The 19,643-nt window shown below is 44.6% G+C and overlaps 2 protein-coding genes across 2 annotated transcripts; both read right to left on the bottom strand.

Annotated features, from left to right (window-relative positions):
- Positions 1 to 1,047: 1,047 nt before the first annotated feature.
- Positions 1,048 to 6,933, bottom strand: LOC109742087 (uncharacterized). Its single transcript, XM_020301165.4, has 4 exons — positions 5,952 to 6,933; positions 1,811 to 1,948; positions 1,462 to 1,701; positions 1,048 to 1,382 (listed from the first exon to the last, which is right to left on the bottom strand). The coding sequence occupies exons 1-4, from the start codon at positions 6,807 to 6,809 to the stop codon at positions 1,302 to 1,304; spliced, it is 1,317 nt and encodes a 438-aa protein (XP_020156754.1). The 5' UTR covers positions 6,810 to 6,933; the 3' UTR covers positions 1,048 to 1,301.
- Positions 6,934 to 7,160: 227 nt separating this feature from the next.
- Positions 7,161 to 10,011, bottom strand: LOC109742092 (transmembrane emp24 domain-containing protein p24delta3). The gene is made up of 4 exons (XM_020301169.4): positions 9,669 to 10,011; positions 8,176 to 8,385; positions 7,998 to 8,074; positions 7,161 to 7,550 (listed from the first exon to the last, which is right to left on the bottom strand). The coding sequence occupies exons 1-4, from the start codon at positions 9,885 to 9,887 to the stop codon at positions 7,406 to 7,408; spliced, it is 651 nt and encodes a 216-aa protein (XP_020156758.1). The 5' UTR covers positions 9,888 to 10,011; the 3' UTR covers positions 7,161 to 7,405.
- Positions 10,012 to 19,643: the final 9,632 nt, after the last annotated feature.

Here is a 19,643-nt window from a genome sequence, read left to right as displayed (position 1 = left end):
TCATCCAGGCCCAAGAAGGTCAAAACGCCACGTGGTTACATCACCACATACGCACACATTTTCTCGTACTACATGTAACATGCACGTCCACTTCAGAGAGGTGCTTTTCATCAGACACTTTGACAGACAGACAGCTGGGCGTGGGCAGGAAGAAAAACGACCTAATCATAACAAAGCGCGCATTAGATTTCTCAGATCTCTCTCTCTCTCCCTCGAGAGAGCAAATCAGATCGGCACCCCCGGCAGGGCCACGCTCACGCGTTTTAACAGCCTAGCTCGCGGAACTTAAACCCCTGGCTGACTGACTGATATGACGTAGCTCTGCAGTGGCTTCCTGCTCTCTTTTATTCGGCGAGGCTGGGGAAAGGGACAGCGCGAATATATTATCGTGATCTTTTACAGGCTTATCTTCGAGGCGTCAGCGTGCAGCTGGAAGGCATCAGGACTTGAGGAGCGGGGTGACACAAGGCATGGAGTGGATGGGCCGGAAGGAGCAGAGAAGCTTCCCCGGATGAGAAGCAAGATTGCTATAGGATTATTCGCATGATTAGTCATTTTCTTGTCACTGCTACACGGTCTCCTGTACTATGTGAAGGAACCCTTGGTTCGAGTCCCGTTTGGAACCGGAGGGCGTCGCGTTGGTCCGACGTGCTCAACCGCTCATCGGCATGAGTGATCGTATTATGTTCAGCACACGATCTCAACTCGCGCGCCAGAGCCAGCTGACGGTCTCCACAGCCCGGAGCTGCATATCTCCGTTGCTTCGGTAGTTCATGACAAACAGTTGCAGCCTGCAACACCAACGTACTGTACAACATTTTCCCACCATCCAAAGGATTCTTGTCTGAATCTTTACCTCAGACGCCAATGATCTACGTACTCAAGTCACCACGCAAGCTCTGCTTTCTGTAAGACAGCGCAAACAGCAGATGCAGCAGAACGATTTACACTGCTGGTTATCCTTCTAGGAAGCGCTGCTGCTTTTCCTCGGCAGACATGAGACCAGCAGATAGACTACAATCGAGATATATCAGTTCAGCCGTGGACTTTTACAAATCATCTTGTTATATACGTCCTGTAACTTCGTTTGTACATTACATACAAATCAACCCGCTGAGATCACCGTCAGCAGATTCGTTTATTTCAGAAAAGTTTATTCTGAATGGTTGAGCCCGAACCAATTTAGCTGTAGCCTAGAGCACCATAGTCGTGGCGTCACGGGCTTCTGAGTTACCTTCGCTGCAATTAATTTACATGGGATGGGAATACAATAATGGTACAGTTTATGTGCTTATTTTCAATCAGCCTTTGAAGGAGCTCAGCGCTCTAATAAGATGTTGGTACACTTCGATGCCCCTCAGGAACACTTTATCCTCCAGAAACTGCCATTTTGAGATAAAACTGAGCTCAGCCATCACACTATGTACACAATAATTACAATAGCAGGCAAAGATCAATTACCTCATTATGATCGTGAAGTAAAATTGGAGTATTTATCATTGGAGAAAATCCAAGGGCTGGAACACCCATCTGCCTCACGAATCGGGCGTCCGTGGTTGAAGATAAGATCTCGGGCTTTGCTAGTTTTCCACCTGAAGAGATAATAGCCTGCTCAAACACAGCCCACCATGGGTTGGACTCATTGGCTGGTGTAAGTAAGGGGCGTCCTGTCACATCGCTCACTGGTCCTTTCTTCAACAGCTGTACAATACAAAGACAGGAACTTAGAAAATCAAGTAATAGAAGAAGATTGCCAGTGCAAAGTTTGATCTACTTTCCATTACCCACATAACAGTTAAACTATATTCACCTGGTAAGTCAAGTTTTTATGAGCTGGTGCCCATTCTTCCTTGATTCTTCTTTCGATCTGTTCAATATCTTCGGTTGGAGGAAGGCGGAGATCAAAACCCACCTCTGCTTCTGAAGGTTGCATATTCATCACAAAGCCCTGCATCGATTGATCTTTAGAGGCTACACAGAAGCCATGTAGAAATGAATAGAATCGGTGACAATGTTGATTTTACTAGACCTCTATTAATTTGTCTTATTGTGATGAGTTTGGTGGCTCGAGAAAATTACAAAGATAGCAGCAGTGCAGATAAAGTGCAATAAAATATAACAAGAGCATGCCTAATGCAGGTTTTCAGATGAGTGCATAAGGCCATGATTGGATTGTTGTTTTCCAGCGCTTTACACCTGTAAAAGATACACACCTCCATCCGTCGTCTTCTTTCCCAGTTGAAAATCACATACAGCCAGTGAAATACAACTGTAGAATAAATATGGGTGTAAAAAGATACACCGATTCCAAGCGGGCCTAAGAGGGGAAAATGACTTGTATTTGTTGGGTGCTTGCAAAGGGTGAGAAGTGTGTTCTTTTGCTTCAGTGCCTCACTGACATTGGTAGTTGGACCTTTGACCAAGTGCACGTGTGCTTAAAAGAACTGCAGCTGGTGAGCTCTGGGCCAATGTGTAGACAATTTAGCGAATCAACTTTTGCTCAGATTTGATGGTTAGGGGCAACCAACCAGATGCATACATCCCTACTCTGGGTTAATGGATCACCAATTCAGCATTCACCAAACTGCAAGACGAAGGACCACTTCCACTAGGGCTGGATTAACGAGCTGCTCGGCTCGTTCGGCTCGTTATCATTAAGCTCATTATCGTTAAGCTCGTTATCATTAAGCTTGTTAATATTAACGAGCTAAAACCTCTATTCAGCTCGGTTTGTTATGGTTTCATTATGCTCGCGAATGTTCACGAGTGCTCGTTAAGGTAATAAACAACACAGAAGAATCTCATGATCCCATAAAAATTCATAATAGAATAAATTAAACAAGGACATTAGGGTAATAAACAAAACAGAAGAATCCCATGATCCCATCAAAAATTCACAACGGCATAAATTAAAGAAGGACGTTTGGTTCCTAGCGGCTGGCTCCAGGTTGACTCTAGGGTCTCTTGGCGGCTAGCTCCTAGGTCTAGAAGAAGTGCCGAAGTGGGCTGGAGTGCTAGACCCCTAGGCTGGCCTAACTAGCAACTCTTTTGTTAGTGGGCTGATTTGAACTAGGGGTATCATGTCAAACTTTTGAAAATTAGCGAGCTAAACGAGTTAGCTTGTGAAACTTGTTTGCTCGCTCGTTAAGCTCGTTAATCTTAACGAGCAAAAAACCCAGCCCTAACTTCCACTCCAGTATCGTTGGGCTAGATCAAACACATAAAAATTATTCTACTAACTACATGCATGATGAGAAGTAATCATGGTGAATAAGCTCGCATGGCCTATCTCTATACATAGCCTAAAAATTCTGAAAGTTCTTAAAGAACCCAGCTTGTCACAATCAGATTGATTCTCTAACTTTTGCTTCAAAAATTATTCTACTACCTACATGCATGATGATAAATACTTCCTCTGTAAAGAAATATAAGAGCGTTTAGATCACTATACAGAGGGAGTAATAATTATTGTGAATAAGCTCACATGAAGCCCTATCTCTATACATAGCCTAATAGCTGTGATATTTTTAAATAAACTTTCAACGATCAAATTGATTCTAACATTGGCTTCAAGAACTATTCTAACTTTTCCATAGCGGAAAGGGGAACGAATACACATACAGAACAAAGGTTATGATAGCCTTGCATGCTCATGCGGAAATGAAGTAGATCTCAGTAAATTCATGAAGGCAAAGTTAAAATCAATTTGATAGCAAATACTGGATTTTGGCAGAAAATATTATGAATACTAGGTTACACAAAGAGATGGGACTCCCAACGATCTCATACATGTAATAAGATATATATTCATGTCTGATCTAAGCAAGGATATTGGAAAGAAGGATTGGAGGTGTAGAAATACGTGGGTATTAAGCCTTGTAGCTTGGTCAATGGTGATCCTTTAATTCGGCAATTTGGATCAGGGCATGGTCTATGCAAGCAGTTGGTTGCTCCCAGCCATATAGCAAAACTGCACTTGTTCGGTGTAGAAAGCCTTGCTTAGATCTAAAATATGCAGGGCGAAAGTGATCTAAAATAGCAAAACTGCACTTATAAGAGCGTTTTGATGAACATCTACCGAAAAAAGTAAGATTATGTAAGATTATTACCTTCAAAATGATCTAAAATATAGTATAAAACAAGGTACCAGAATGATGAACATCTACCCAAAAAAGTAAGATTATGTTTCCTGTATGTCAAGTACTAGGATATTTGTCTGATCTAAGCGAGAATATTTTAAAGAAGAATTGGAAGTGTAGAAATAAGCGGGTCTTAAGACTTGCAGCTTGGCCAACTGTGATCCTTTAACTTTGGAACAGGGCGTGGTCAATGCAAGCAGTTGGTTGTTCCTAGCCATATAGCAAAACTGCTCTTGTTCAATGCTCTGCTCATCGTCCAGCAAGCTCATGTGGATGCAACATGATGCTGGCATGCATGCTAATATCGTACTACATGAACTATATACTTGCATGAACATAGAAGATAGAACATTTAAGTAAATCACACAAGAGTTCTGTGTTTAGATAATTCCAATGCCTTAGCACGCGTTCAAAATATCGGCCAATAAATCAGTTAACTGACTGCTTAATCCCTACTTGGTGGGTCACCGAGTAGCCGATTAACTGACTTATCATCCGATTAATTGGCCGATTCACTTACTAATCCCCTAATAGCCAGTTAACCGAGAAGTTACCAGTTGACGATTTCCTGAACATTGGCCTTAACAAAAATGCTAGTATGAGAGAGAGCGCAACATAAGTTTAGTTAACAAATCTGAGATGGCACTGGTTGCTAACATGTTTTTTGTCCAACAGTTTGGGCCCTAGACCTGATTTGATCAGTGGGTTTCTTGTTAGTACTCCGAACTCTATTACTCTTTTACCTTTTTGCATGTTCTGAACTGCTAGTTGCTATGCTGGAAGTAATAGAAAATGGTATGATCTCAGTTCATAGAAAAGTTCAATTAATAAAGCAAAAGAAATGGAATAGGCGTAGAGCAGGAGGATATGCTGTATTGTGGTACTGTTTGGCATGTGTAACAGCAAGGTACTGTTCATGCTGAACTGTGCTTTGTTCTGCTACTGTTAGTTAGAAACTAGACATAAGAATAATGAGCACCGTTATTAGTTGAGTTTATGTCCTTGGTATATTCCATGTAAAGTAAAAGTTTCGTTACAGTTCAGATTGTAACCTAGGGATTAGATAGAGTTACACGGTCCCTATCAACATGCATCTATTAGTAAAGAAGAATTAATCTACTCTTTGCTAAACTTCTCACATTCTAATCTATGTTCTTCTACCCCTCCTCCCTTCCACATATTCCAGTTCCCTTGAAGCAATGCCGTCTAGCCTTTCCCTGTTAGTTATCCTCATCAGATATGTGTGGGTTTTGCAGTTAGCGCCCAAACACGGTTTTCTACAAAAAAATATCTGGTTTCGCAATTGCCTCCCACAGTATTGACTTACTGACGAAGTGCATGACGGCATTGCTTCAAGTCTTCATTTTCTACTAGATCTCTTGAAAAATTTAATTAGGTTTACTACTTCGTATAGAGGATACGCATCAACTCTTACATGTGGATAGAAGTACTGATAATCCTAAAGCCTGACAATCGCATATGCTTGCATGCTTTCAATTGTTCATTTGCTCAGGTATGTACCTCTGTAGCACTGAATGCTGATAAGATTGCCCCTGTACATCAAGAATGGCAGTAACACATGGACGTGTCCAAAATTGATGTACGTTTTGTAGATAATTTAGGATAAGCCTATGAAGTTGGTCAGTTTGCACTGGCTGACAGAGCTGCTCTCAGTTGTGCTAATAATAGATGCTCTAAATGATGTTGTCTGGTCATCTCAAATTATAATCATTGCTATCTACTATTGTATCAGCGTGCACTGAACTAAATAGATACAGTAACGAGTTGCTAGCAGACTAGCAGTATCCTTACCGTGGGGCTCGGCGTGCCGGCATTCATGTACACAGGATTCACGGACACCACCTCTCCGGGACCGTACTTGCCGGACTTCACCTTCTCAAACTGTGCCTCCCTGTATCCAGCCACGGTCTCGATGCAATCCATCAGATTCTCCACGGCGGCCCCATCGAACAGCTTCGACCCATGTCCGGGAGCCCCCGTGGCCTTCACGATCAGCTTCCAGACCAGCCTATCCGCGTAGAACACCCTGTACACATCCGTGAGCGACGCCTGCCCCTCGTCGAGCATGAAACCGACATTGAGGGCGCGGAACTCCTCCGACTGGACGAACTTCTCGTGGCCGTCCTCGCCGCCGATCTCCTCGTCGGGGACGAGCGAGACGTGGACGGTGCGGGCGGGCGCGAAGCCGGCGGCCTGGAGGCCGCGGATGGCCTCGAGGTACTGGACGGGGAGGCACTTGTCGTCCTGCGCGCCACGGGCGTAGACGCGGCCGGTGGCGGGGTCGCGGTGCGCGGCGTAGGGCGGGTGGATCCAGTGCTCGGGCTCCGCGGGCACGGAGTCGAGGTGGGAGTTGAGGAGGATGGAGGGGAGCGAGGGGTCCGTGCCCGGCCAGGTGAGCAGGAGGAGGGGCTTTGACTTGCAGGGGCTGAAGTGGAGCGTGGCGGTGCGGAGGCCGAGTGACGCGGCGTAGGGGAGGAGGAACGCGGCGGCGCCGGCGTAGTCCGGGGCGGGGTGGGCGGTGCAGATGCGGAGGTAGTCCTGGAAGCGCCGGATTTGGGAGGTCTCGAGCTCGGTGAGGGGGTGGGCCGGGCGCGGGACCGCCGCGAGGAGGACGGCGGCGAGGAGGGGGAAGTGGCTGAGACGACGCATGGTGCGTGGTTGGTTGTGGTGCGGCCTGACGCTGCGGAGTGTTTGGACTGCTTGTTTGACCGGATGGTGATTCGTCTACGACTACGAGTCTATCCGGTGAAGCCCCACTGTCCGACATTTTTTTAGGGAAGCCCCACAGTCTGTGTCTCTGACATGGCACGGTTTGTTCTAATGAAAATTATGTGGCACAGCCGCACAGCCAAGCCTAGTACAGTTCCATAATCAAGCGTTCTAACAATAATTGCTCAAAAATATGTGCTCTAGAAAAAAGATGGTATACATTTGGTTTAGTTTAATGCTTCCATTCCCCTGGTACCCAAAAAAAAAAAAATCAGATGTGTGAGACAAGGATAAAGTTTCACAATTTATATATGTTATTATACACAAAGGCCGAATGATCCCAGAAGTAGCAGATTTGAAAATATTTCTATTGCACATAATATAATGTACCAGGGAACTGCTTGCTATTGAAATCATGGATCTTGTACCAGGGAACCGTTTTGTCCATCACATGAGTTTGTCGAAATAAATACGACAAAACTGTCCTCTTGCTAAGGTAGTTAACAACACAGGAGTACATGGTGAAACGAGTGAATTCAGATGAGCTTCTTCTTCTGGAAGAATCCTTGCAAATGCCATAGCTGCAGAGCGGAGACCACAACGCACACGCCCAGTGACAAGATGCTGAACCAGGCAACCCTTGAATTTGTTTTCTCACTCACTTCCCGCATCTCCGCTTCCCTGCATAAACATATCAAGATCACGCATTATGCTACGCATTGCCCGTTCGAAATACTACACTGTTAGTAAAGTTAAGTAAAGCTGCTAGTTTTGCTTGTCCATGTCCCAAATATCTCATCCAGTACGAAACAGTAAGACTACCTAAGAATTTCAAATGGCAGCTCAATCTACAGCCCAAGACAGATGAGACCCGTAGGTTCTGTTTCACAAATCACAATGCTGTAGTTTTATAGTCACCAACTTTTATATATAACAGTTAGTTGAAAGTATATTTATATTTAGCCTATATAGAAACATCCAACTGGAAATAGTACAGACTACAGACTCCCCTACCTAAATAAGACTAACTGATACAATCTACAGCCCAAGACTGGTGCAGCGTAGCACAACGACCAGAATCTGTAGTCTGGCTATTGAAACACACAAAAAGTAGAATAGATAACTTGCCTTGCTTTGAGATATAACAAGTTATGATGAATGGATTCCACTGCAGCTTCAAGTTTCGCGAGCTCTAATTCAACACCCTGAACACAGAAATGTCAGACTAATAATAATCAGGAACAAAAAACAATGCATTACATTGTAGTGCCATTTAGATTAAGGTGTATTTAAATAATCGACACACCTCAATTTTCTCCTTCTTGGCAACAGAGTCCCAGTCCTTTGTCGCAATCCCTATCTTCCAATCAAGATTTAGAGATACTCCTGATCCTTTCTCTGCGCTGTCTAGCCAGAAGCAAGCAAGGTAGTTTCCAGCTTCTGAAGTTGTAAATGCAAATTGGCCCACTGTGGCATTTTCTTTGTGATGTACAGTATTGCCATACGGTGAGGTAACCTACACAAAACACAAACATGTACAATACAAATGAGTAAGCAAGAAAAAAAAATAGTCTTCAGAAATCATCATTTCTAAGAAATCTTCCACAAGACTAACTGATATATGGACATGCTAAGCTAATTATGTGTGTGAACATTAGCAAAAAAAGTCACAATATTCATAAACACTCCGCATGCCAAAGCACCATTTAGCCACCACAAAAGTTTTACAGAAGAAAACATAGGCACCGCAAAAGTACAATACAACATCCATGTGTTGCTTGCAGAATTCTTGGACATATGAACGACAGAGTTGTGAAAGTGTGGCTAATCCCAGTTACTGGTACTTTTTCCAGTCATGAGCTACAATACACATGTATCATCGAATCTCTGGTTCCCTGGATTGCGCAGCACACATCATTAGTCTAAAATCTGAAGTTCTCATTATCTACAACAGGATGGGTGAGAAGTGGGACCGTATGTCATCTCCCTGTATGTTCACCCGTCTGCCCACATGCAAACATTATTGCATCTTACCAGAATCTCATCAGCCCATCCATAGCACTATAGCAGTGATAATGAATAACAATCCATCCCTCGCTTGTTTTCTCTTGTTATGGTTATCCCCAATCATCTTTTATTAGTCTCGGTACCTACGACCATGCTATTCTAATAATAGGATGCCAGGTGCCCAAAGAGATGGTGGAGTCCTGCAGCTGCAGGTCACGTTACTTAGGATATTGCTATCATGCATAGAAATTATCAATCCACAGCATGTTGCCCCGATGTGCAGCAATTAGGAAGTGGCACTTTGAGTCAATTCGCATCAAGTCCACCCAGTCTAGCTCACCGGTTCAAACCTCAGCTGTGGTTCCTCCAGAACAAAGCACTGGAGCATATGAGCAAATTCATCACAAACTACTGGATTAACAGCATTTAACCTTACCATAATCCACATAACACAGACCCTATGCACCAAACTACATTAAATGTAAAACTTTTGCCTGTTGACTTCTCTAGGAGATGTTAACTTAAATTGGCCTGTTTTCTCTTTTATTCTCTCAATTATTCTAAAAATGCCCAAATTCAATTGCCACAGAGGCTCTAATTTTGACTCAAAAAGTTCAATCCACCAACTAAACCTAACACAGATAAATAGAACAAGCTAGTATTTGGTGCCCACAAATTCGCGTACGCCTGGATCCCAACACGCGAGAGTTCACCGGTCCAGATCAAGGTCAAACCACTGAAACCAGAAAGCAAACAGGCGAAGACGAAGGGAGGGGATCGCGCCGCGCTTACCTTGACGGCGACGGTGGGGTGGGCGGTGGCGTGGGCCTCGTACATGAGCATGTAGTCCGCGACCACCACCACGTTGGGCTGGATCTCCTCGGAGACGCACTTGGTTCCCGTGGGGGGCAGGTCGAGCCACACCGCCTCCGCGCCCAGCATCATCAGCGCCGCCACGAGCGCCCCCAGCACCAGCGCCGGCCGGGTCGCCGCTCCCGCTGCCGCCGCCATCTGCTCCGATCTGCGCGACCCTGGCTGCCCGAGTCTCCGGTTGGGGAAATCGTGTGGAGCTTGGACTAGCGTTGGACGGTAGTAATGGCGTGGCGTTGGCCCGGGGGAGGGTCTTTTTGGAATTATGTAGTTTCTGTTCGGGTGCACGCGAAGAAATTCCTTACCCACGGGACGTGTTTTTTTTTTTTTAGCAACACGCGACGTGCTGCCTTAGGCAGGGCCCGAGGAGCGTCGGTTTCTACTGTTTTCGCAGAAGGCACAGCTAGTGGGCTGGACCATCTGTATCGCCTGTAATGGCCTCGGAAGGCTCGCTCTGGTATTATGAAGAACCGGTTTCTTCTTCTTTCTTGGGCAGGTTTTGTTCATTTTTTTATTTTCGTTTTAAATTTGAATATTAAAATTCCATGCACTTTTTAAAACAATCGTGAACATTTTTTAAATCAGTGAACTTTTCCAAATTCGTTTCTTCTAATTCGTTGGCATTTTTTAATTTATATATTTTTGAATTCGTCGGCTTTTTTAACTATAAGTTTTTCTATGGAAGAACTGCACTCAAAAGTTTTTAGCATGGAATCTAACAAACCAACTATGCCAGGTGGGTTTAATATTGAATTTTACGAGAAATTCTAGGAAATCATCAAGACTGACATGTTTGCCTTGCTAGAACATCTCTATGATAATGAACTGGATATTGATAGACTTAACTATGGTGTTATCACACTGATACCAAAGGGCACTGATACTGAAAGAATTCAAAAGTATAGACCAATATGTCTCTTGAATGTTGTCTTTGAGATAATCACCAAGGTCATGGTTTACACACTGATTGATGTCATAAAATGGGAAATTAGATGTTCTCAAACAACCTTCCTAAAAGGGAGATACAAATTTGAGGGGATACTGATTCCCCATGAAACACTAAAAGAACTGGATAGAAAAAAAGGGTATGGTGTCCTTTCAAACTGATTTTGGGAAATCTTTTGACATGAACAAATGTCCTTCTCTCCTCCAAACTCTGGAATTGAAAGGTTTTCCCTCCAAATGGAATACATTTTCATTTTAGTGGTCCAAGATCACACTGAGTACATAGGCATGCCACTACTATCAAAAGGGGACAAAGATGTAGTAATGAGCCTTTTGCTCCATGTGCTTGAAGGTCAAACTCAAAAAACTTGCCAAAATCATCCTTCAATTTTTCCACTATGTATACCTAGTGTCATTCATGTTGGGGAACGTAGTAATTTCAAAAAAATTCCTACGCACACGCAGGATCATGGTGATGCATAGCAACAAGAGGGGAGAATGTTGTCTCGTAGACCGAAAGCGGAAGCGTTAGCACAACGCGGTTGACGTAGTCGTACGTCTTCACGATCCGACCGATCCAAGTACCGAACGTACGGCACCTCCGAGTTCAGCACACGTTCAGCTTGATGACGCCCCGCGAACTCCGATCCAGCAGAGCTTCACGAGAGAGTTCCGTCAGCACGACGGCGTGATGACGGTGATGATGTTGCTACCGACGCAGGGCTTCGCCTAAGCACCGCTACGATATGACCGAGGTGGAATATGGTGGAGGGGGGCACCGCACACGGCTAAGAGATCAAGAGATCAATTGTTTTCTCTAGAGGTGCCCCTGCCCCCGTATACAAAGGAGCAAGGGGGGAGGCGGCCGGCCAGGAGGAGGGCGCGCCAAGGGGGGAGTCCTACTCTCACCGGGAGTAGGACTCCTCCTTTTCCTTGTTGGAGTAGGAGAGGGAAGGAAGGGAGAGAGGAGGAGAAGGAAAAAGGGGGGCGCCGCCCCCCCACCCCCTCCTTGTCTAATTCGGACTAGAGGGGGAGGGGGCGCGCGGCTGCCCTGGCCGCCCCTCCTCTTCTCCCACTAAGGCCCATGAGGCCCAATTAACTCCCCCGGGGGTTCCGGTAACCCCCCGGTACTCCGGTAAATGTCCGAAACTTCCTAGAACCTTTCCAATGTCCAAACATAGTCGTCCAATATATCGATCTTTATGTATCAACCATTTCGAGACTCCTCGTCATGTCCGTGATCATATACGGAACTCCGAACTACCTTCGGTACATCAAAACACAAAAACTCAAAATACCGATTGTCACCAAACTTTAAGCGTGCGGACCCTATGGGTTCGAGAACTATGTAAACATGACCGAGACACGTCTCCGGTCAATAACCAATAGCGGAACCTGGATGCTCATGTTGGTTCCCACATATTCTACGAAGATCTTTTATCGGTCAAACCGCATAACAACATACGTTGTTCCCTTTGTCATTGGTATGTTACTTGCCCGAGATTTGATCGTCGGTATCTCAATACCTAGTTCAATCTCGTTACCGGCAAGTCTCTTTACTCATTCTGTAATGCATCATCCCGCAACTAACTCATTAGTCACATTGCTTGCAAGGCTTATAGTGATGTGCATTACCGAGAGGGCCCAGAGATACCTCTCCGACAATCGGAGTGACAAATCCTAATCTCGAAATACGCCAACTCAATAACTACCTTCGGAGACACCTGTAGAGCACCTTTATAATCAACCAGTTACGTTGTGACGTTTGGTAGCACACACAGTGTTCCTCCGGTAAACGGGAGTTGCATAATCTCATAGTCATAGGAACATGTATAAGTCATGAAGAAAGCAATAGCAACATACTAAACGATCAAGTGCTAAGCTAACGGAATGGGTCAAGTCAATCACATCATTCTCCTAATGATGTGATCCCGTTAATCAAATGATAGCTCATGTCCATGGCTAGGAAACTCAACCATCTTCGATTAACGAGCTAGTCATGTAGAGGCATACTAGTGACACTATGTTTGTCTATGTATTCACACATGTATTATGTTTCCGGTTAATACAATTCTTTATCATGATATGAGGAAATAAATAATAACTTTATTATTGCCTCTAGGGCATATTTCCTTCAGTCTCCCACTTGCACTAGAGTCAATAATCTAGATTACACAGTAATGATTCTAACACCCATGGAGTTTTGGTGCTGATCATGTTTTGCTTGTGGAAGAGGCTTAGTCAACGGGTCTGCAACATTCAGATCCGTATGTATCTTGCAAATCTCTATGTCTCCCACCTGGACTTGGTCCCGGATGGAATTGAAGCGTCTCTTGATGTGCTTGGTCCTCTTGTGAAATCAGGATTCCTTTGCCAAGGCAATTGCACCAGTATTGTCACAAAAGATTTTCATTGGACCCGATGCACTAGGTATGACACCTAGATCGGATATGAACTCCTTCATCCAGACTCCTTCATTTGCTGCTTCCGAAGCAGCTATGTACTCCGCTTCACACGTAGATCCCGCCACGACGCTTTGTTTAGAACTGCACCAACTGACAGCTCCACCGTTCAATGTAAACACGTATCCGGTTTGTGATTTAGAATCGTCCAGATAAGTGTCAAAGCTTGCATCGACGTAACCATTTACGACTAGCTCTTTGTCACCTCCATAAACGAGAAACATATCCTTAGTACTTTTCAGGTATTTCAGGATGTTCTTGACCGCTGTCTAGTGATCCACTCCTGGATTACTTTGATACCTCCCTGCTAGGCTAATAGCAAGACACACATCAGGTCTGGTACACAGCATTGCATACATGATAGAGCCTATGGCTGAAGCATAGGGAACATCTTTCATTTTCTCTCTATCTTCTGCAGTGGTCGGGCATTGAGTCTGACTCAACTTCACACCTTGTAACACAGGCAAGAACCCTTTCTTTGCTTGATCCATTTTGAACTTTTTCAAAACTTTGTCAAGGTATGTGCTTTGTGAAAGTCCTATCAAGCGTCTTGATCTATCTCTATAGATCTTGATGCCTAATATGTAAGCAGCTTCACCGAGGTCTTTCATTGAAAAACTCTTATTCAAGTATCCTTTTATGCTATCCAGAAATTCTATATCATTTCCAATCAGCAATATGTCATCCACATATAATATCAGAAATGCTACAGAGCTCTCACTCACTTTCTTGTAAATACAGGCTTCTCCAAAAGTCTGTATAAAACCATATGCTTTGATCACACTATCAAAACGTTTATTCCAACTCCGAGAGGCTTGCACCAGTCCATAAATGGATCGCTGGAGCTTGCACACTTTGTTATCTCCCTTTGGATCGACAAAACCTTCTGGTTGCATCATATACAACTCTTCTTCCAGAAATCCATTCAAGAATGCAGTTTTGACATCCATTTGCCAAATTTCATAATCATAAAATGCGGCAATTGCTAACATGATTCGGACAGACTTAAGCATCACTACGGGTGAGAAAGTCTCATCGTAGTCAATCCCTTGAACTTGTCAAAAACCTTTCGCAACAAGTCGAGCTTTATAGACAGTAACATTACCGTCAGCGTCAGGCTTCTTCTTGAAGATCCATTTATTCTCAATGGCTTGCCGATCATCGGGCAAGTCAACCAAAGTCCACACTTTGTTCTCATACATGGATCCCATCTCAGATTTCATGGCCTCAAGCCATTTTGCGGAATCTGGGCTCACCATCGCTTCTTCATAGTTTGTAGGTTCGCCTTGGTCAAGTAACATGACTTCTAGAATAGGATTACCGTACCACTCTGGTGCGGATCTTACTCTGGTTGACCTACGAGGTTCAGTAGTAACTTGATCTGAAGTTTCATGATCAATATCATTAGCTTCCTCACTAATTGGTGTAGGTGTCACAGGAACCGGTTTCTGTGATGAACTACTTTCCAATAAGGGAGCAGGTACAGTTACCTCATCAAGTTCTACTTTCCTCCCACTCACTTCTTTCGAGAGAAACTCCTTCTCTAGAAAGGATCCATTCTTAGCAACGAATGTCTTGCCTTCGGATCTGTGATAGAAGGTGTACCCAACAGTTTCCTTTGGGTATCCTATGAAGACACATTTCTCCGATTTGGGTTCGAGCTTACCAGGTTGAAGTTTTTTCACATAAGCATCGCAACCCCAAACTTTAAGAAACAACAACTTTGGTGTCTTGCCAAACCACAGTTCATAAGGCGTCGTCTCAACGGATTTTGATGGTGCCCTATTTAACGTGAATGCAGCCGTCTCTAAAGCATAACCCCAAAACGATAGCGGTAAATCAGTAAGAGACATCATAGATCGCACCATATCTAGTAAAGTACGATTACGACGTTCGGACACACCATTACGCTGTGGTGTTCCGGGTGGCGTGAGTTGCGAAACTATTCCGCATTGTTTCAAATGTAGACCAAACTCGTAACTCAAATATTCTCCTCCACGATCAGATCGTAGAAACTTTATTTTCTTGTTACGATGATTTTCCACTTCACTCTGAAATTCTTTGAACTTTTCAAATGTTTCAGACTTATGTTTCATTAAGTAGATATACCCATATCTGCTCAAATCATCTGTGAAGGTGAGAAAATAACGATACCCGCCGCGAGCCTCAACATTCATCGGACCACATACATCTGTATGTATGATTTCCAACAAATCTGTTGCTCGCTCCATTGTTCCGGAGAACGGCGTCTTAGTCATCTTGCCCATAAGGCATGGTTCGCAAGTACCAAGTGATTCATAATCAAGTGATTCCAAAAGTCCATCAGTATGGAGTTTCTTCATGCGCTTTACACCAATATGACCCAAACGGCAGTGCCACAAATAAGTTGCACTATCATTATCAACTCTGCATCTTTTGGCTTCAACATTATGAATATGTGTATCACTACTATCGAGATTCAACAAAAATAGACCACTCTTCAAGGGTGCATGACCATAAAAGTTATTACTCATATAAATAGAACAACCATTATTCTCAGATTTAAATGAATAACCGTCTCGCATCAAACAAGATCCAGATATAATGTTCATGCTTAACGCTGGCACCAAATAACAATTATTTAGGTCTAAAACTAATCCCGAAGGTAGATGTAGAAGTAGCGTGCCGACGGCGATCACATCGACTTTGGAACCATTTCCCACGCGCATCGTCACCTCGTCCTTAGCCAGTCTTTGCTTAATCCGTAGTCCCAGTTTCGAGTTGCAAATATTAGCAACAGAACCAGTATCAAATACCCAGGTGCTACCGCGCGCTCTAGTAAGGTACACATCAATAACATGTATATCACATATACCTTTGTTCACCTTGCCATCCTTCTTATCCGCCAAATACTTGGGGCAGTTCCGCTTCCAGTGACGAGTCTGCTTGCAGTAGAAGCACTCAGTCTCAGGCTTAGGCTTAGGTCCAGACTTGGGTTTCTTCTCTTGAGCAGCAACTTGTTTGCTGTTCTTCTTGAAGTTCCCCTTCTTCTTCCCTTTGCCCTTTTTCTTGAAACTGGTGGTCTTGTTGACCATCAACACTTGATGCTCCTTCTTGATTTCTACCTCCGCAGCCTTTAGCATTGCGAAGAGCCGGGAATTTTCTTATCCATCCCTTGCATATTATAGTTCATCACGAAGCTCTTGTAGCTTGGTGGCAGTGATTGAAGAATTCTGTCAATGACACTATCATCCGGAAGATTAACTCCCAGTTGAATCAAGTGATTGTTATACCCAGACATTTTGAGTATATGTTCACTGACAGAACTATTCTCCTCCATCTTGCAGCTGTAGAACTTATTGGAGACTTCATATCTCTCAATCCGGGCATTTGCTTGAAATATTAACTTCAACTCTTGGAACATCTCATATGCTCCATGATGTTCAAAACATCGTTGAAGTCCCGGTTCTAAGCCGTAAAGCATGGCACACTGAACTATCGAGTAGTCATCAGCTTTGCTCTGCCAGAAGTTCTTAATGTAGTCAGTTGCATCTGCAGCAGGCCTGGCACCTAGCGGTGCTTCTAGGACGTAATTCTTTTGTGCAGCAATGAGGATAATTCTCAAGTTACGGACCCAGTTCGTGTAATTGCTACCTGTTGGAAATATGCCCTAGAGGAATAATAAATGGTTATTATTATATTTCCTTGTTCATGATAATTGTCTATTGTTCATGCTATAATTGTGTTATCCGAAAATCGTAATACATGTGTGAATAGATAGACCACAACGTGTCCCTAGTAAGCCTCTAGTTGACTAGCTCGTTGATCAACAGATAGTCATGGTTTCCTGACTATGGACATTGGATGTCATTGATAACGGGATCACATCATTAGGAGAATGATGTGATGGACAAGACCCAATCCTAAGCATAGCACTAAAGATCGTGTAGTTCGTTTGCTAGAGCTTTTCCAATGTCAAGTATCATTTCCTTAGACCATGAGATCGTGCAACTCCCGGATACTGTAGGAGTGCTTTGGGTGTGCCAAACGTCACAACGTAACTGGGTTACTATAAAGGTGCACTACGGGTATCTCCGAAAGTGTCTGTTGGGTTGGCACGGATCGAGACTGGGATTTTTCACTCCGTATGACAGAGAGGTATCTCTGGGCCCACTCGGTAATGCATCATCATAATGAGCTCAATGTGACTAAGGAGTTAGCCACGGGATCATGCATTACGGTACGAGTAAAGTGACTTGCCGGTAACGAGATTGAACAAGGTATTGGGATACCGACGATCGAATCTCGGGCAAGTAACGTACCGATTGACAAAGGGAATTGAATACGAGATTGATTGAATCCTCGACATCGTGGTTCATCCGATGAGATCATCGTGGAACATGTGGGAGCCAACATGGGTATCCAGATCCCGCTGTTGGTTATTGACCGGAGAGGCGTCTCGGTCATGTCTGCATGTCTCCCGAACCCGTAGGGTCTACACACTTAAGGTTCGGTGACGCTAGGGTTGTAGAGATATTAGTATGCGGAAACCCGAAAGTTGTTCGGAGTCCCGGATGAGATCCGGACGTCACGAGGAGTTCCGGAATGGTCCGGAGGTGAAGAATTATATATAGGAAGTCCAGTTTCGGCCACCGGGAGAGTTTCGGGGGTTATCAGTATTGTACCGGGACCACCGGAAGGGTCCCGGGGGTCCACCGGGAGGGCCCCCCTATCCCGGAGGGCCCCATGGGCTGAAGTGGGAAGGGAACCAGCCCTTAGTGGGCTGGGGCGCCCCCCCTTGGGCCTCCCCCTGCGCCTATGGTTGGAAACCCTAGGGGTGGGGGGCGCCCCACTTGCCTTGGGGGGCAAGCTTCCCCCCTGGCCGCCGCCCCCCCTTGTAGATGGGATCCAGGGCCGGCGCCCCCCTCCCAGGGGGCCTATATATAGTGGGGGGGACGCAGGGCAGCAGCAACACAGCCCCTGGCGCCTCCCTCTTCCCCTGCAACACCTCTCCCTCTCGCAAAAGCTTGGCGAAGCCCTGCCGAGATCCCCGCTACTTCCACCACCACGCCGCCGTGCTGCTGGATCTCCATCAACCTCTCCTTCCCCCTTGCTGGGTCAAGAAGGAGGAGACGTCGCTGCTCCGTACGTGTGTTGAACGCAGAGGTGCCGTCCGTTCGGCACTCGGTCATCGGTGATTTGGATCACGGCGAGTACGACTCCATCAACCCCGTTCACTTGAACGCTTCCGCTCGCGATCTACAAGGGTATGTAGATGCACTCCTTTCCCCTCGTTGCCAGTATACTCCATAGATGGATCTTGGTGATGCGTAGAAAATTTTAAAATTCTGCTACGATCCCCAACAGTGGTATCAGAGCCAGGCCTATGCGTAGTTACTATGCACGAGTAGAACACAAAGTAGTTGTGGGCGTAGATGTTGTCAATTCTTCTTGCCACTACTAGTCTTATCTTGTTTTGGCGGTATTGTGGGATGAAGCGGCCCGAACCGACCTTACATGTACGCTTACGTGAGACAGGTTCCACCGACTGACATCCACTAGTTGCATAAGGTGGCTAGCGGGTGTCTGTCTCTCCCACTTTAGTCGGAACGGATTCGATGAAAAGGGTCCTTATGAAGGGTAAATAGAAATTGGCATATCACGTTGTGGTTTTACGTAGGTAAGAAACGTTCTTGCTAGAAACCTATAGAAGCCACGTAAAAACTTGCAACAACAATTAGAGGACGTCTAACTTGTTTTTGCAGCATGTGCCTTGTGATGTGATATGGCCAGAAGATGTGATGAATGATATATGTGATGTATGGGATTGATCATATTCTTGTAATAGGAATCACGACTTGCATGTCGATGAGTATGACAACCGGCAGGAGCCATAGGAGTTGTCTTTATTTTTTGTATGACCTGTGTGTCATTGAATAACGCCATGTAAATTACTTTACTTTATTGCTAAACGCGTTAGCCATAGAAGTAGAAGTAATCGTTGGCGTGACAACTTCATGAAGACACGATGTGTTGGAAATATAACCTAGAGGCAATAATAAATGGTTATTATACTATTTCTTTGTTCATGATAATTGTCTATTGTTCATGCTATAATTGTGTTATCCGGAAATCGTAATACATGTGTGAATACATAGACCACAACGTGTCCCTAGTAAGCCTCTAGTTGACTAGCTCGTTGATCAACAGATAGTCACGGTTTCCTGACTATGGACATTGAATGTCATTGATAACGGGATCACATCATTAGGAGAATGATGTGATGGACAAGACCCAATCCTAAGCATAGCTCAAAGATCGTGTAGTTCGTTTACTAGAGCTTTTCCAATGTCAAGTATCTTTTCCTTAGACCATGAGATCGTGCAACTCCCGGGTGCCGTAGGAGTGCTTTGGGTGTGCCAAACGTCACAACATAACTGGGTGACTATAAAGGTGCACTACGGGTATCTCCGAAAGTATCTGTTGGGTTGGCACGGATCGAGACTGGGAT

Source organism: Aegilops tauschii, chromosome 7 (assembly GCF_002575655.3).
Source record: "Aegilops tauschii subsp. strangulata cultivar AL8/78 chromosome 7, Aet v6.0, whole genome shotgun sequence".
Taxonomy (NCBI): Eukaryota; Viridiplantae; Streptophyta; class Magnoliopsida; order Poales; family Poaceae; genus Aegilops; species Aegilops tauschii.
This window is presented reverse-complemented; position numbering and strand designations above follow the sequence as displayed.

What these genes read in the sequence shown, in the direction of transcription:
- LOC109742087 (XM_020301165.4), bottom strand. Translation starts at nt 6,809, where the DNA reads ATGCGTCGTCTCAGCCACTTCCCCCTCCTCGCCGCCGTCCTCCTCGCG. An exon ending in ATAAAAACTTGACTTACCAG is followed by an intron (nt 1,702 to 1,810) that starts GTGAATATAGTT and finishes TGTATTGTACAG; the next exon opens with CTGTTGAAGAAAGGACCAGT. An exon ending in TACTTCACGATCATAATGAG is followed by an intron (nt 1,383 to 1,461) that starts GTAATTGATCTT and finishes TCAAAATGGCAG; the next exon opens with TTTCTGGAGGATAAAGTGTT.
- LOC109742092 (XM_020301169.4), bottom strand. Translation starts at nt 9,887, where the DNA reads ATGGCGGCGGCAGCGGGAGCGGCGACCCGGCCGGCGCTGGTGCTGGGG. An exon ending in CCAAGAAGGAGAAAATTGAG is followed by an intron (nt 8,075 to 8,175) that starts GTGTGTCGATTA and finishes TTCTGTGTTCAG; the next exon opens with GGTGTTGAATTAGAGCTCGC. An exon ending in TTGTTATATCTCAAAGCAAG is followed by an intron (nt 7,551 to 7,997) that starts GCAAGTTATCTA and finishes ATGTTTATGCAG; the next exon opens with GGAAGCGGAGATGCGGGAAG.